The 17,722-nt window shown below is 42.4% G+C and overlaps 1 protein-coding gene across 2 annotated transcripts in view; it reads left to right on the top strand.

The window, feature by feature from the left end:
- Positions 1-17,722, top strand: part of ppp2r3a (protein phosphatase 2, regulatory subunit B'', alpha) — a 60,326-nt gene that overhangs the window by 21,916 nt on the left and 20,688 nt on the right. For both annotated transcript variants that reach the window (XM_067615144.1, XM_067615145.1), the window contains exon 2: positions 10,709-14,302. In XM_067615144.1, the coding sequence (XP_067471245.1) occupies positions 11,519-14,302 (2,784 nt within the window). In that variant the 5' untranslated portion in view covers positions 10,709-11,518. The remainder of the gene's footprint in view (positions 1-10,708; positions 14,303-17,722) is intronic.

Below are 17,722 nucleotides of genomic sequence, written 5' to 3'. Positions count from 1 at the left end.
AAGGATTTATTTATTTATCTTCAATGATCCCTCAAATATCAATCACTTGTGAAAAAGATATGTAATGGAGGCAGGATATTTTAAAGTTTAACAATAAACTTTATTGTCCAAAATGACATCAGTGCACTGAAACAGTAAACTTTACTGGGAATTTAATAATTATAAATAACTATAAATGAAAAACACAAATAGAACAAATTAAACTTGAATTAAGAAAAAAGCAAATAAAATATATACCAATATATCCTGGATAGGCCAATATCGGCTGATAATGTCGGGCTCTTCTCTGGACATCCATAAGACTTCTTGAAGATGGACAGAATCAAAATTTTATACACTATACTTTTTTTCTGATGTCTCTAGCTCAATCGAAAACCCCTCCTAATTCTGAAAAAAAAAATAGAAATATCCCGGTTTTACTATCACACCCAAAAATTAGATGGTGTGGGTTTTTGATGTCTGATCAAAAGTCAGAAACCTATTAATGATGTAGGCTCTCAAGTCCTCTCACCATCAATATGTAATATGTCTGCAGAAATGCTGATACTTGAATCATTCACTAAAGAAAAACATATTCCAAGCCTTTCATTATTAAAAAAAAAACATAATTTATTAAAAAGCTGCTTGGTATTTATGACATAAGAGCATGTAATAACAATAAAAACAGAGATGTTAGTATATTAATAATAACTTCTAGGTTCATGTAATGAGGAAGAAATAGATGCAAAGGAAGAACATTTTACCTCCTGCCTCTGCTTTCCTAGAAGGCTGGTTTGATGTGGTTTGCAGCATTGATCTGAGCCTCTACTGCTATTGCTGGTTCAATTAAAACCACAAACGGAAACAAAATGATTGTAAATCATATGGCAACAGAAAATCTTGACATGTTGATGTCATGCCTTGTCTATCTTCCTCTCATCCACTTGCGATTGTCCCTCGTTTTCTCCTCTCTTGTGTCTGATTCACCCACTCTTTAGTCTGTGTTTGTGGACAAACATTATGCTGTCATTTCACAGCCTGTCATCAGACACCTGCCCACTAGACAACTATCATTGTGCATCTAGACTTGTGGCACCGCAGACGCCTCCCACAATCAGCTGCTTGTGGGCAAATTCATCATCTTGTCAGTTTAGTGCTGACTTCTGTGGTTACAGTTTGGTTTATGGGTGTGCGTTGGGTTTTGCTGTACAATATAATACATTTTTTAGCACAATATCTCCGATGCAGGAGTGTGTGTCTGTGTGTGTCTGTGTGTTGTAGCTGTTTGCTCTTTGTGCTTCTCATTGAATAATGTCTGTGAGAGTAAAAGCACTCTGGTATTTGGGGAATGTTTGTGTCCAGAACTTTCCGGAACAAGTCATTCAGCTCTGACCAGCAGCGGGTCTGGGACTCTAGTTCTGGCTCCATGTCGTCTAGTTTTGGTCTACATCTTTTCCTTTTTGGGCTTTAAGTATGCCTGAAAACTCACCACCTCATAATGAATTGTTTTACCCCTTATATTAGTCATATTGATTTTAGCTATTTTTGTACTACTCGAGCCAAAATAAATCTCTACTACTAAAATTATCTTGACAGTCACTGGTACACGTCAGTCCTACTATGGCCTATTTATAAGATAGGAAATTGCAGCGGCGAACCGTGGCTCTGGACCCTGGGCCTTCAATAGGACCACATGTGGCAATAAAAAAACCCAAACATAGCAATAAAAATATTAGCCAGAACCCTGTCACATGGAAGTTCAGCATATTAAAGGTTTCTTTGCCCTTACTGGCTTCACAGCACACAAAGGTGGAACCAGTCACACAAAGCTTGCTATCAAGACAGAACTTAACGTAAATATGACCTATATGGCCTATATTATTTTGTGAAAATAAATGAAACAAGCAAATCACATTGACTTATTTCAATGAAAAAGTGGAATGAAAGTAAAATATCTAGAATAATCATTAGCTACTGTTCAACAACTAAAGATGGATCCAATGCTAATCCAATGTCTCGGTGTTTGTTTGGGCTTCGACACACTTGAATTCCAATGTAGATTTAATATCTCTCTGCCAGAAGTAAAGGCAGCGATGCAATATAAACAAGTTAAATGTAGATATCAGATGTCTCATAGTGAACAGCCAACACTTCCTGAGGTGAAAGGAGAAAAGGCACAAGCTCTAAATAATAAAACAATAAAACTAGAGATGCAAATTTTATAGTATACTTCTTACAACTTGCATAGAAACTGTGGTTATCAAATGATAAAGATGATAAAACAAATTTGTTTATTTCTCACTGAAATGTGTCTTGACTGCAGGCTAGTTATAGGAAAATCAATGACAAATTTTTCCATCTCATACTGACTTCTGTGCCTGAACACTGCAATACCCAACAGAAATTCAAACACAGCAAAAAATAAGACTGTTTTAACTATACAAAATACCCACAGTGAATAAAAATAATTTAAAAAAATTGATTAGGAGCCCAAAAATTCTTCAATATTTTTATCTTAGGTCCTCACTGAATACCTTGAAGACGGTTCCCCTCTGGCAAATTGTACACTATAGTAGGATTGTCCTCAACCAAGGTCAACCAAGGACACTGATATTCATAATTTTGGTGAAAGCAATCCATTTATGTTTCTCCGTTCATATAATCCATTGAGCTCCTGTTGTCAAAATGTCAGATTGTTTTCCATTAAACACTGGAACCTGCACCTGAACAGGTGGGCCATGCTGCCAAAGTCCTGTAGTTAGCTCTAAACTCTATTTGAACTTTTGAAGTTTTTTCATGCAGTGGATAAAGACAGACTGTCCAAATCCTGTGCAGACCTTCTTGTTACAACAAGTCCACACTGACACTCCTTTCCTGCAATTATATTACATAAAACACTTCAAAATATGAAAAAACTCATCTAATGTAGAAAACCATGTGTATTACTCTGTATGTAGGACTCCACTAAAGGAAGGTTGTGATGCAGGTAATATTTTACTGATTTAGGTTATTCTGCTGTTAAACATCAGCTTTGCCATTTTTGTAGTAGTGCCTACTACAACTCAGTATTGGAAGGTACCCGATATCAAGGTTGGGATCAAGGTTAAAAGAAACTGATCTGGAGTTATAAAAAAAACCTGCTTTAACAGTCATACACAGCCACCTGTGTTATATTCTTGTAGGATTATCTATGCCTCATTACTTATACAAACATTATGTGAATGTTTTACTACTTTACAATAGCACAGCAGTGATTTATACATTGAAAAACTTACTCTGTCGCCTACATGAGGTCAGTCACATTATAGATGCCAGATGCCAGAAACACATTTAAACGGAGTTCTATAAATCCCGATAGCAATATTCTTAGTTCATCACTAGTTTATTTAATAAATTCATGCTTTGGTTTATTGATTTTGACCCCCGCTGTTCCAAACACAGAACCTCCTCCTCTCAACTTTATTTCCTACAGCTAGTTTGTCAATTTGGATGTGTGTGCGTTCATCTGTCTGGTCTGCTTGTTGGACGTGTGTTGGTGTAAGCTGGTTGCCTTTGGGTCTGGGTTGTAGGTGGGAGCAGGAATAAACAGTTGACTGGCTGAATCCAGGTCAGCTGTCTTTGCACATTACATTCAATATATTTGTGTGTCCTTTGTCCTCTGTGGCTGTGTGGGCATGTGTGTGTCTGATTTGTGCATCTCCATGTGCATTAGCGGAACGCAGCCAAAAGCATGACATCACCCAAAATGTGTTTTTTAAATTAGTGGCAATGCGGAGACCGGGTCTTAGTGAGCTTCAGGCAAGGCAGAAAGGACAGATGCGTGTGTGTGTGTAGTTGTGTGCTTACACACGCTTGCACTGAAGTGCGTGTTTGTGTGTGCATGTGTTTTAGAGGTGTTTTTGACTGTGTATGTTTGCAGCTGCAGCTTTGTGTGTGTGTGTGCGTGTGTGTGTGTGGTGCATGTTTGGATGTTTTGAAGCTGATGCCAGCTTTCATCATCATCGTCTCATGGCCTAAAGTGTTACTGTGTATTTACAGCGTGTTTTTTTTTCTGCTCTCTGCAGTGGAACAGCAGGATCTGTGTGTGTGTGTGTGTGTGTACTTCTGTTCTGTTCTGTCTGCGTGTGTGTATGTGATCAAGACTGTGTGTTAACCTTATAAGGCCAAGCTGTTTAGCCAGGAAACATTTAAAGATAAGAAAAGATGTGAGTCACTGTTTTCCCTCATCTACTCAGCAGCAAAAACATCCTCTTCTCTGCCCTCAACACCTTTCCTAAGGGAATATTGTGTGTGTGTGTGTGTGTTTGTGTGTTTGTGTCCATGTGTCTTGTAGTCTTTGGAGTTACCGTTTTGTTTCTAATGAGGTGCTAAGCTATTCACACAACCTCTTTCCTGAAAGATGTGAGGAGCGCTAGTGGAACAGCTGGCACAGCACTGAAGGTGCAGATCTGTAGAGGAACGCTCGTGCCATCTCAGCCTGTACAGCAGGAGGATGTAGCCAGCTAGAAAAGAGGAGGAAAGTATAAAGTTAAGGAGGGATGGACATACTAGGGAATAAAAAATAAGCTAAAGGCAGAAATGATGGACCAGGTGAGAGCAGAATAAGAGAAAGAGAGTGCTGCTGTCTTTGGGAATGTTACTGTAAGCTACTTAAAAGTTGGCAAACAGCCTTAACTTTATCCAGAATTTTTCCATCTATGATGATAAACCCAAAACACATTACTCCTCTTCTTTTTGTCATGATTATCTGTTTGGTTTTCTTCATTTTCCATTAACAAAGAGAACAACAATTGCAGAGTTCAGTGATAGGGCAATAGAGCATGCAATAAATCAATGGCTTGTTGCATTTATACAGTGTACATTATGAATTTTGAACAGACAAACAGATATTCACAAATCAAATATTTAAATTTTCCCAATGCTCGAATGGTAGTTAGACTTTCCAAATAAAAGTGACAGCCGTAGTGTGCAATTTGAAGGTATGTTGACACTAAAGCTTAGCCTAGCTTAGCCCAATTAATGGATGTCCATAGGATCAAGCATTATGTCTGTTGTCTCTAATGGTTTCTCCACATATAGCATAGAGCTGATCATGATCAGCATTTGTAAGACTAAGATGTAAAAAAAAAAGAAAAAGCATTGTAGCTAATAATTCTACCAGTTCAATCATTTCTTCACTTTCAGTGGAAAGTCCACACATCAAACACTTCACAGTTTGGCCTGTGTGCTAAAACATCTGTGATGCCCTGGTTTCAGAGTTCAGCTGTTTTATTTGACTTTTGTTGCCTGCTAGGGAACAGTAATAGTAAACAGATTAATCACCTTCTGCCATAATGTTAAAATGAATACCAGCCACGTAAATATAAGTCAATACTCTCTTTGTACAACGTTTCCTGTCTCTATTTACAGTAAAAAAATGCCTCCACAGTGTTTTTATGAAGCTGTCCCTATAGGCCTGGACCTGCCTGCTCGTGGCCTATAAAGACCAGTGCCATTATTCTGGGCCGTGCTCTATCAAGCCTGCAGACGTGGTTTAGTTTCATCATTTACAGCTGTATGTGTGTGTGTATATGTGTATCTGTGTGTCTCCAGAGTTCACTGATTTGTGCTCAGCAGGCTGGGTCTCATCCAGACAATAAGTTTGGCAGACATAACGAGAGTGTGAGTGTGTGTGTGTGTGTGTGTGTGTTTGTGTGTGTATGTGTCTGGCAGACACACACGCACACACACACACACACATACACACACACACACACACACACACACACACACACACACACACACACACACACATAATAATGAACATATGCTCTTCACATGTTTGTCTGCTTCTCTCCATTTTTCTCCTATGACAGCTCTAAGTATATTATGGTAAATATCTTTTTGGGCTATTTCATTTTTACTATGGATTATGACAATTAAATGTAAGGAAATGTATTTCTGAAGATCTTTGTACAAAATTATTTGGTCAAAAAGCCCATGAGTAAAGATGTAAAAGAGAAATATAATTTGATGGAAACTAGAGGATTAATCTATGCGTGTGTCTTTGTGTATACATGTTTGTACATGCATATACGCCAGTGTACCTGTGTGGTTTCCTGCTATTATCTTAGGGATATTCCATAAATGTGTAAAAATGGTTATTTTCTGCTTTCTATTGTTTATAAAATCCAAACAAACAGATATTTTCTTTCTTATTTGAGGGCATATGAGAACAGACAACGTAACCATTCCTAAATCCTTAATTGTGTCAGATATCCCCTCTGATTCTCCCCCTGCCTGTGTTTTGGCTCGTGCACAGATGTTTGGTTTGCAGAGCAGCTCCCTGCTTCTTTCTGTTTGGGACCTGGTGGGGATTTTGCAATCCAGACCCCCCCAAAAACTCAAGCTCTCCTCCCTTCAAGAAAAGACATATGGCCTTACGTGTCTGGCATAGTCAACAGAAACCTCCTGCTGTGTTTTAAGTATCAGATATATAACTTGTTGCATTTTAAGGTATTCTTGCCTCATTAGACAACAGAGAGAGGAAAATGGGAGAAAGGATGGAAGAGAGAGAGAGGGGATGGGATGTAGCAAAGAAGTAGGATTAAAAGCCAGGGTGTTGTTTTATGGATGGTCTTAGCCAGCCAGGCCACCCTTCTCCCTTTTTTCTCAGACTGACTTTTTTTCTTGAGCTGTAGCTGACACAGAAAATGATGAAAATTGAAGTATGTCCTGGACTTGACAAGGACAGAGCTGTCTGCCAGAGTATCTTTCTATCTGTCTGCTCCTATATCTGTCTGCCAGAAAATGACAGCAAGACAGCTGATTGATGCACAGCTGACGGAGAAACTCTCCTACAGATTAAGTTTGTCTCTGTTTTCAAGAGAATATCAATGTGTTGTGTGTGTGTATGTGTGTGTTTGTATGTGTGTGCGTGCATGCAAACAGGAACTTAGAAGTCAGAGTAAATAATTCATGTGAGGATTACAGAAAGAAGCAGAGAACTGGGTCAGAACTGCAGTTAGTTCGACATTTGTAACAATTGAAGGGAGAGGGGAAAATTTACAGAAAAATCGAAGAAAGAGTGGAAGATGAATAGAAGAAAGAAAAAAACTAAATTTTAAACAATTGATTTAATGCTTTTTAAAGTTATTGTATACATAAACTGCATATTTATTGTACAGAGCATGTTGTTCTGTCCATATCATGTCAAAAATGCATTTGCACTTACTATCAAACTGCATTTCTTTTGTTTGTGTATGTTTCCTCGTGAGTGTGTATGTTTCTCACAGGAGAAAAATGTTGCGTAAAGCCCAGTAATCCCTCTTTTGTAGCTACTGTTGTCCCCCCATTGTAGTGTAGAAGTCAACACCCACAGAGCCACTAGTCTCTCTCTCAGTTCTGTTTAGTGTGTGCATGGCATAGTAACACAGAAGCTGTGCATCAAGCTCTGTCTCTCCCTGTGTGTGTGTGTGAGTGTGTACAGTGAGAAGGCTAGTATAGACCTGCCCTCCCTCCCTGGCTCCCCAGGGGTATGTTTAAGGGTTCCTATTTGTGCCTTCTTCTTCAAAAAGACCCACTTCCGCTCGGAGGCCCCCCTGGCCCCTTGCTGTGGACCCACTGACACATACACACACACACACACACACACATACATGCACAGTAAAACAACATACATGTATTAACAAAGGCAAAGTAACACACAACCTCTTTCCGTGCACATTTGCTAATGCACACACACACACATGCACAAACATACTTTTGGTGGCTAGATTGGAGGTTGTGACAGAAGTGGCCTCTGGTGATTTAGTGCTTCCTAGGGAAGGTCAGATTGAAGTGAAGACTTTTTTAGGTGGAGAACAAAGAAAGGGAGGGAGGGAAGGAAAGGAAAAGAGTTAGAGAGAGATGATGGGAAGGAGAGAAGAGAAAAGAGAGAAGTGTTATCACAAATAACCCCTTGTCCTCTCACAAAGAAACACAAGGAACACAATCCACATCCACCAGTGTCTTCTTGTTCTCCTTTTATATTCATTCACATAGACAGAGAGAGCAGCAAAACCTCTGAAAAACAATAGGAAGTGGAGGAAGCAAAGGATAAAGAGGATGGATAAGACTTGTATTGTGGTGCTCTTTGTTAAAAAGCAAAAAGCTACAAGGTAATCTTTTCTATATACAGTCAATTTGAAGCAGATATAAATTTGTGTGAATTTGTCGTTTTGGCATTGAAATAAAACATAGATCTGAATGTATTCTGGTTCAATATAAAGTAAGTGTTATCAAAAGTTTGTTCTTTGTCATTGTTTGTTGTCATTAGCTCATTGACGTTAAACTGAAAGCTGATACCCTCCACGCATTCTCAGCTAAGTTGCCCAGAAATATGCCAGGAGAGGAAAAAAAAATACTTGGCTGCCACTAAATCAGGACAAGGCTTGAAAACACTTCACAGAATGTGTGTGTGTTCTTTTTCTGTAATATGTGTCAGTGAGGTATGTGCTGGCATTGATGAGTGGGTGCATGCACGTGTCAATGTGGAGGTTCAGTGTTATAAACACCAGTGGAGTTTGTTTACATGCTTGGTATTACTTGTGTGTGTGTGTGTGTGTTTGTGTGTGTGTATGATTACCATGCTATCCATACCATACAATAGTCTATTTCTATAACTGTCTGTGCAGATTTCAAGTGCAGCTTGCCAGGAAGTGTAATTTCCTGCTCAAGAGACTGATTCAGCAGCATCCAGCTGTTGTGAGTGTGTTTGTGTGTGTTTGTGTGGAGAGAAAGGAGAGAGAGAAAGCGAGACAGAAACACGAGGTGACCGCCTGTTTTTTCCATACAACTTCTTAATAGTTATTTTTCCAGGTGCCACAAATCCCCCTCCCCACCTTGCCAGCCGCTCTCCCCCACCCACAAGCCAACCAATCATTCCTCCCCCTCTCCCCAGTTGCTCTTTTTTTTTTACACTTTTTAAGTAGGAAACTCCGGCTCCATAACTCCCACGAGAACACACCACAGATCATATGTCCTCGGTCTAAGTCTCAAGTTGTTTAAACCTTTTAATGTTGGTCTTTCTTCCCGTGGTCTTTCTGAAAATCCTGCATCCCACAGGTATGCAGTCTTTCTGTGTTGGCATGGTGTCCATGAATGCTTAAAAGTTCTTGAAATTAATTATTTGAGCATAAGACCTTGGCTTCTCTAGATTTTTACCGTTCTGTTGTTTTTTTTTTTTTAAGGTTTTATAGATTCAAATTTACACATTAAATACATATTACATCTGTATTTCTGAATATTTCCTCCTAAATTTATGTTAGGTAGGTTTGTGTAGTTGGGATTAGGCTTGAGGTTCGATTGCATGTGTTTGGTTGTGTTGTGCCGCTGTAGCAGTGCTATCTCACTGCAGTATTACAGTTAGTTATTGTATATGTATGTATGTACAGTGCATATGGGCATGTATGTGTGGGAAGGCACAGCTCTGAGGAATGTGTTGCCCCTCTAGAGGGGGAGGGAAATCAGGGAGAAAGAGAAAAAGAAATATAGGTCAGCTGAAGACTTGAAACTGAGACATGAAGGCATCTAAAACTAATTGATAGAGAGGGTGAGACTGACACGAAGGCATCTAAAACTAATTGATAGAGGATGAGAGATGTAGAGAAAGACAGAGGAACATAAAAGAGAGTGAGAGCGATGCAAAAAAAAAAAGACTGAAAGCACTGTGTCGTCACGTGTTGAATTATTTTCACTCTTTTACAGGCCTTTAAATCATTTTACCAATCGGTCTTGCTTGCAGGTTTACTGCGCAGTGTGTATCCGGTCAGGCTCTGTTAATCTGTGGTATGTGGCATGTTACTGGAGTGGAGGTTGGTCTGCAAACTGAAAAACCTTCTTTGTGAAAAAGGTTAAAATCCCAATCCAAATGTCAAAATTGAATTTTTTAAGTGCCCTAAAGTGTAACTTTTTAGGTGGATGTGTAAATCCAATAGCCAGATGTTACGCCTGTGATGAGTACTTGGTTTATTTATCCTTACAGTAAAGTTCAAGGGAGCGATAGTGGACATCTCACATGCTGAGACTCTTGACATCGTTTGCAATACATTTTATGTATATCTCCATGGTTACTGCAACCTCTATTTCAATACTTTTGTTATGATCTACAGTGTGTGTATGTCTGTCTTCATCTCTTTGTGTGAGTGTTAAGAGAATAGAATAGAACATAATACAATAGAAAAATATATCTTTATTGCCTTTACAAACATAGTAGAGGCTTCACGTTGGCACAGAGGAAAAAAAAAAAACAGGAATGGAAATGTGAAAGCAACAGGTGTTTTCTCCTTCTGACACACCTGCCTCTCTTTTACTGAGTTGTGATTTCTCAGCGGGCTTAGAGAAAACTCTTTATAGCTCTGCTGTGACGAAAGAGGGAGTTCTGTCTTTTTCCTGCTCTGCTGTTTTAACCCTCCACACTTCCATGTCTCCCTTCCTTCCCTCCTTTTGATCTCTGTGTGTGCATATGTGTGTATTTGAGGTTGATGGTACAAGAAGTGAACCGTGGTTTTGCAGGTTTTCTTGATGATAAAGAGGATAAAATTTCAAATCAGCTGTCATCTGGATGATATGTATGCACACATACATAATTATCCACTTCTTCATAACTACCAGTTTAACGATTTCCTTTCTCTTCCTCTCTTCCTCTGTTTTCCCTTTCCTTCTTTCTCACCCTGTCTCCTCCCTCTCACCCCCCTCTGCTGACTCACAGGTGGTGTCCTCCTGTCAGAAACACACTCTCCCTCTGACACATGGATGACAGTGGGAGACGGAAAGGGTGAGAGAGAATACGGGAGTGACTGAGATCCAGACACACGCACAGAAAGAGAAGGAGGCAGCCGGCCATCTGTGGACGGACCCCTGCTATTCTGCAGCTGCGTTGGAGTCAGTGAATGGTTCTCTGCCCTTTCAGGACTTAAAAAACCACAGATTGAGATAAGGGTGTTCTTCCTATGTTTCGTTGCCCAAGGGATGAGCACAGGCTGGAGCAATGTTAAGGCCTCGCTGGCCTTGGATTAGGCCCCTGGGGCTGCTTCTGTGGAGGGATGGGTGATACCCCAGCTGGATCTTCCGCTGTCGCCATCCACCACGGCTGTCATTAGTGGCTAATGAGCTGCTGCTAGAAAGGAAGCAGAGAAGGTGCCTGTGGAGAGAGGAGGAACCTTACAACTGTTATTAAGAGGCCCAGAGTTTTCAGACAAAGAATTCTGCATGCGAGTTGAATCTTTTAAAGCTTTCATTTCTTTTTAGGTGTTGATTGCCAGTTTTTTTATCACAGCATTGTATATCTTTGAAAATTGGCACCATGCAGTTTCTTTATGTAGCCAAGAAATACTTTTTTTCAGCAAGATGATTCAGTATTTGGATATAAACTATTTTTTTTCTCTCAACTGAAGGAGTTTCAACGAAACATTCACACCCATGAGATATTTTTGTTGAAGCTACATTGTTTCTCTTTGATACTTTGATATTATTTTGAACTTCATATGCCCTGACGGACTTGTTTTGAACATTGGTCACCATGGCAGCAGCCTATCGTGTAGTGGTGAGCAGTGTGAGCTGCTACAACAGTGTAGTAGTGGACCGGCGCACTCACTCCCACGCCGTGCACTACTGCTCGGGGCCATGTGGGGCGCTGTCCCAGGGACTAGACTGTACTGTCGCACACCACGGCACCTGCTCCGAGCTGCTTGTTTCGCCTGACCCTGCATATACTGACCCCAACAGCTCACCCATACACTCCCGGAATATTATCACTCAGCAACTTCCCAACCATGGTAAAATGAGTGTAACCATGGAGACTAGTTATAATGGTGGTGTTGGTCTTGAGAGGGCAGGCAGCAGCGGTAATTTGTCTTTAGGGGAGGACAGCCCCACGTGGCGTGGTAAAAAGACCCCCAGTTGGGGAGGATCAACTGGGAACCTGACCTCCTCTAGCAGTCTGAAGGACATCACTGAAGAGGCTATCAACCTGGCCAGTGGTAAGCTGAAAGAGTTTTCTTTTGACAAGCTCCGCCTCTCCTCCTCCAGCCATGTCACCTTCAGGAAAGGTCGTAAGGTCCGTCCTGACTCTTTCAGCCGTCGCTCCACCGATCTGGAGATCATCTACGGCCACTTCAGCTCCAACATCACCACTAATGGAACAGCTAATGGCATGACAAATGGCACAGCTACTTCTAATGATGAGAATCTGCCACCTTTTGTGCTAGGGAAAGGGACAGGGATGGAGGAGACAAAGCTAAAGGGCAATTCAGGCACCTTGTCATCCATCACAAAAGTGGGTAGTGGCTCAACAAGCAGCCTATCGAGCATCAGCAGTGCATCACTTGACCAAAGTCTGAGCACAATGGCCTCCCTGTACCGCAACACCCTGGGAGACGAGAACCTGATTGCCCGTCTCCTGGAGAAGACGTGTGCAGAGGCGGGCTCTGGGGGAGCGGGCGGGGAGGATATCCACGCCTGTCTTGACATCCTACTTAAATGCTCTGAAGATCTAAAAAAATGCACTGACATCATCAAGCAGTGCATCAGACGCAAAGCTGGTGGAGGGCCTGAGGATGGAGGGGCCAGTCCTGACAGTGTGTACCGGGCCATGATGACCCGACTCAGCTCGTATCTGAAGAGACTTCCTCTGGAGCTGGAGGGGATTGGAATTTTGGGTGGCAGTGGGCAGGGGGGTCAGGGTGCGCCTGGAAGTGGGCATAGTGATCTGGCTGAGCTGCTAAACAATCTTCACTCCCTCCAGCAGGGACCGTTCTCTCCAATATTTGGCAATGAGCAACCTCCTCGCTATGAGGATGTAGTGCATTCACCTCCCATCCCAAAGACTGTTACTCACTCTGCATCTTCTACTCCTGCTTCTGTTTCATCTTCCTCCTCATCTTTAAAATCAGACTCCATCCATACAAAACCAGTCCTGAGCTCTTCATCCCGAGCCACTCCCCTCACCAATGGACTACAGCATCCACATCCTTCTATCACACAACACACACTCTCTCCCCCGTCTGTCATCTGCTCTCAATCCAGCTCTTCTCCAACACACTCTCCGTCCCCTCACCATACATCTCCGACCCCTCCATACACACACACTCCTCCAGCATCCCCCATGGAGGCTCTCTATATTGAGGAGGAAGAGGCAGATGTGGGAAAGACACCAGAACAAATAGCACATCAGACAAACACTCCAACCAGAGGGTTGACCATCTCTCAGAACAAAAACGGGACTATGTTAAGTCAACACATGCACACACTCCATAACTCTTCAAATAGTTTGCCAACCAGCACTGGCCACAGCCCCTCTTGGCCTCCCTCTGCTTCACTAGCAGTCTCAGCACCCAAAGCTGTCACACATAGGAATGATGACATTGACAAGCTTCTGTTGGATTTGGAGAATCTGTCTCAGAGTATGAGCCACCCCAGAGACACTGAGCCCCCACTTCCAGCCAAGACCAGGAAGAGAGACGGAGGACAGGGGATCACCTCCAATGAAGCTCTTACTCAGCCCAAAATGGCTCAGTTCCAAATCCAAAAGCCAGCCAGCCACCTAGCCATGAATGGTTCTACCTCCAGGGTTCACCAGGGTCTCACTCCACCCCAGGGAGAGAACAGTGATGCTGTGGTGGGAGAGGAGGAGGATGGGGCACTGCTGCTGAGAATCCTGGAGAGCATTGAGAGTTTTGCCCAGGAGCTGGTGGATTCTGGAGCAGGAAGCACAGGTAGTGCAGAGAGGAACAGTGGGAAGGAGCGGGAGGTGATGAGGCTCTTGCAGGACACACTGGCCACCACCGGCAGGGCTGACACCCCAGTGGAGAGCACAAACACACAAGCTGCTCCCAATGCTCCATCAATCCACATAACCACAGTCCCAGATATACCACCAAAACACTCTCTTGCACATACACCTGTAGCTTCACCTGCACCAACACCTGTACCTGCAGTAACTGAAGATGTGTGCATGGCTACATCTGAACCTGCACCTAAACCTACACCTGACGCTGCCCCCAAATCTCTGCCTGCACCCATACCTGAGCCTACAACTGAGGCTACAGATAAAGCCACAGAAGCCTCTACAGGTGAGGCTCATCCAGAATCCATCCCTGCACCTGTAACACCTGCACCTGCAATCTTGCATTCCTCCACACACTCAGCTGAACCTACACCTGTGGCTACACCTGAGACTCCAACTCCTGTTGCCATCCCAACCATAAACGCCATTAGAGATGCTGCCATTACTGTTGGTGACCCTGCTGCTGTGAGAGACACAGGTTCAACGCTCCTCATCCAGCAGACTCCAGAGGTGATCAGGGTAAGTGATGAACAGACCTTACAGTTAAAAATGCTGACAAATGCACAAACTAATGTGACAGAGCCAGAGACAGACATTTACTGTACATTACAAGTATTTCAGCCTCACATTGTTACAGCTTTATTAATACCCACCCACCCATATCTGTGTGGTTTTATTTTCTGCAGCCATTTGTTACATTTAAAGCTCCTCTAGAAAATAGAAGTTTTAAGGACTTAAATCATGCAATGATGACTTTATCGAATATAATTATTTGTTGTGTCTGGGGAAAAAACAGTAATTGCGGCATCCAACTTTCTCTGGCTGAAACATTAGTTTACTGCTTTGTATGTCACATGTCACTTCCATTATGTGGAGTATGGTACTATACAAATCTATTGTAAATTAATAGTCTAAGGCAAAGTGGATATTAACAGAGGTGGGACCCTTTTCTCCATTGGTGCCCCATTTTTGGATTTTAGAAGAAAGGACATCCAGCTTTGATTTAATTCACAGTGTTCACTGCAAAATAGTAAAGATGTTTAGAATTGGAATCATTTTAATGTATTGTAATACGTAGTATCATCTAAATACATTTTGTTGCCATAATTGTGTTTGTGTAACATTTAGAGGCATTCATACAGTGTACAGACAGAAAATTTGAGTGACTTACTAACTGACAGACACACAGAGACCAATAGACAGACTGATTGAGCATCAGCATTAGACTGAGAATAGACAATTTGAAAGACTTCCTCTATTGCCTTTGATGCGTGTCATTTTAAACGCCTGGGTGAGGATTTTATCACTGTGACACAACTGGGTTGATGCTGCTGTAATTGATGGGCCGTGATAAATAGTGTTCATTAACCACGATGAACACCCTGATACAATCTCCCTATCTGGACTTGAATAAGAAGGCTGGCGCTGTGAATCATGGAACAGAACAGCTCATTGTGTTAGGAATGGCTCTTTGATTATTTTACATAGTTTATAACGTGTTTTGTGCTACAAATGTGTTTATGTGAGTGTGTGTGTTGGCTTCCCTTTCTTGCCAGGGAAATATTTAAAGGTAATTTAGGGTTGTGCTACAGAGGGAGGGAGAAAGTAAGGGAATTGGAGCGTGTGTTTCTGTGTGCGTGTGTTTGTGTGTGTGTTTGAGAGAGAGAGTTGGTGTGCAAAAGGTACTGACACTGCAGTGAATAAACTCAGAACTCAGGGGTTATCTCATCTTGTCTCTGATGTGGGTGTTCAACAGCGCATTGTGGATTTGATACCGACACAGAGTATTGAATCAATGTTGTCTGTTTTTCCCCTCTTTCCGCCTCACTGCCTTTTGATTTTTTTTTTTTTTTTTTTGCTCTTACTAATTTGCTTATTTTTCTGATCTCCCTCCATCCCTCCTTCCCCTCACCACTCTCCCGCCACTGTTGGTGTGTTTATTTACTGAGCTGTGTAACCTTATGCCCTGCTGATATGTAGGGCACCTATTTATGAGGTTACCATGGTAGCTGCCACAGTCAGAACAGAACAGCCAGCACCCGAACACATCATTAGATGTTCTCATTTCTCCTCCATCCTCTGTCTGCCTATTTGTTCTTCTTCTTCTCCTTTTTTCGTTCTGCTCCTCCTCCTCCACATCTCTTGCAATCTCTCGCCATCCTCGCATCTGTCATTCTTTCTCTCCCGTCTTCTCCTTCTTTCTTGCATGTGGGTGCCTTTCTCTCCCTTTTCAGAATCAGAATCAGAGTCATCTTTATTGGCCAAGTACGTGCACACATACGAGGAATTTGACCCTGGTTTAGTGACTCTCAATGTACTTAAACACAAGGAATGACTATATACAGGTGTAACTGTTTCCGTGAACTGTGAACAGGATACAAATAGTGCAAAGAAGTAAAAAGTGCAAGGAGCGATGAGATAAATATTAAATGGTAAAAAGAAAAAAAAAAGACATTACTTCATATACATACTTTTTATTTTTCTTCTTAGTGTCCGTCTTTCACCCACGGTCAAGGGGTTGGTCTACGTTGACCACCACTCTTGTTCCTGTCCTTTGATTGGCCGCTGTGTTATTTTGGGAGCAGTGAATAACAGTTGTTGCTGTGTGGAGGGCAAAGCAACCCAATGAGAGGAGCTGATTGGAGCACAGCAAGAAGGGGGGAGAAGGGTGGGGTGGGGTGGGGTGGGATGTGTGGGGCGTCTGATGGCGCACCGAGTGTTAACGGTATCGTTACCCTCCAACCCCCTCCACCCCCTGGCAGAGCTAGGTGTGAGAGAGACCTAAATCTGTCCACCCCTCTGTACTATGGCATCCCGCTAACAGACTCACTGTCGCCTCAGTGTAAATGGACCTGCATAAGTGGGTGTGCGTGTGTGACCGTGTGGGTGTGTGCATGTGTGTTTGTGTGTTGTGTGTACATCCAGGTTTTCTCTTACTGTATGTGTGTGCGTTTATGTATGTCTGCATACACATACATGGGTATTCATGATTCCCCTTTGGTAATTTATGTGTGTTTAATGGAGCATGTGTGTATGTGTGTCTGTGTGTTGGCCCGTGGGTAAGTTGACCTAGTGCTACTGTGGCTCACAGCTGAGTTTGGGAATAGCTCTCTGACACCCAATACTGACTCTGGCACTCTGGGAATTATGCTAATGTTCCTCAGCGCCAATCCCGCCCCCTGCTTCAGTTGCACATTAAACTGCCAATCAAACTGTAAACAAGGCAAGCCCTCTCGCGCATAAGTGAGAAAATGCTCCTGCACTCTTATACACCACCACTTACATGCTCCACCTTGGAGATTTGTAGCTGTGTTTCGCTTGGCACAGCTTTGGCTTTGATGGGAAGTTCCGCTAAGCCCTCTGGGATGATACTGGTCTCAGGCAGTAGCATCCTCGTCTGTGTGTGTGTGTGTGTGTACGTGCACGTGTTTATTGTTGATTCTGCTGCTGACAGAGTAATACAGGGCTTTCTGCACCTGTCAGAGCAGACCCATTAATCTCCATGGAGACAAGGAAGCCAGCTGATATAAATCAGAGGCAAGGCCACAACAGTCAAACTAAGCAGGGAGACGTGGCAGCAGTGATGCTGAGAGTGGAAATCTATTACACAGTGCAATATTTGTGGTACTTCAGGTCAATGGCTTTCCAATGACGGGTGGTCTTTCTTTCTCTTCCTTCTCTTTTTTTGGGAAATATAAGAAGAGATATTTGAGAGCATGTTTTAGAGGGGTGGGGGTGGGTTGGGGGGGTTCAATACAGCCAATGGTGACATGATTTACAGACACACATACACTCCTGGCTGTATCCAGAGCTGCCATTCTGATGGCTTAATTAACCCACTGCTGATTTGAGTGTTTTTGCCAACTGCTGTGGATGTGTTGCCATGGTAGAATAGCACTGGTCAGTTTTATTTTATTTATTCCAGGGTGTGCTGGCGGG

Source organism: Thunnus thynnus, chromosome 16, assembly GCF_963924715.1.
Source record: "Thunnus thynnus chromosome 16, fThuThy2.1, whole genome shotgun sequence".
In the NCBI taxonomy this organism is placed as follows: Eukaryota; Metazoa; Chordata; class Actinopteri; order Scombriformes; family Scombridae; genus Thunnus; species Thunnus thynnus.
The sequence above is the reverse complement of the archived record's forward strand: the minus strand, read 5'-3'. Positions and strand labels throughout refer to the sequence as shown.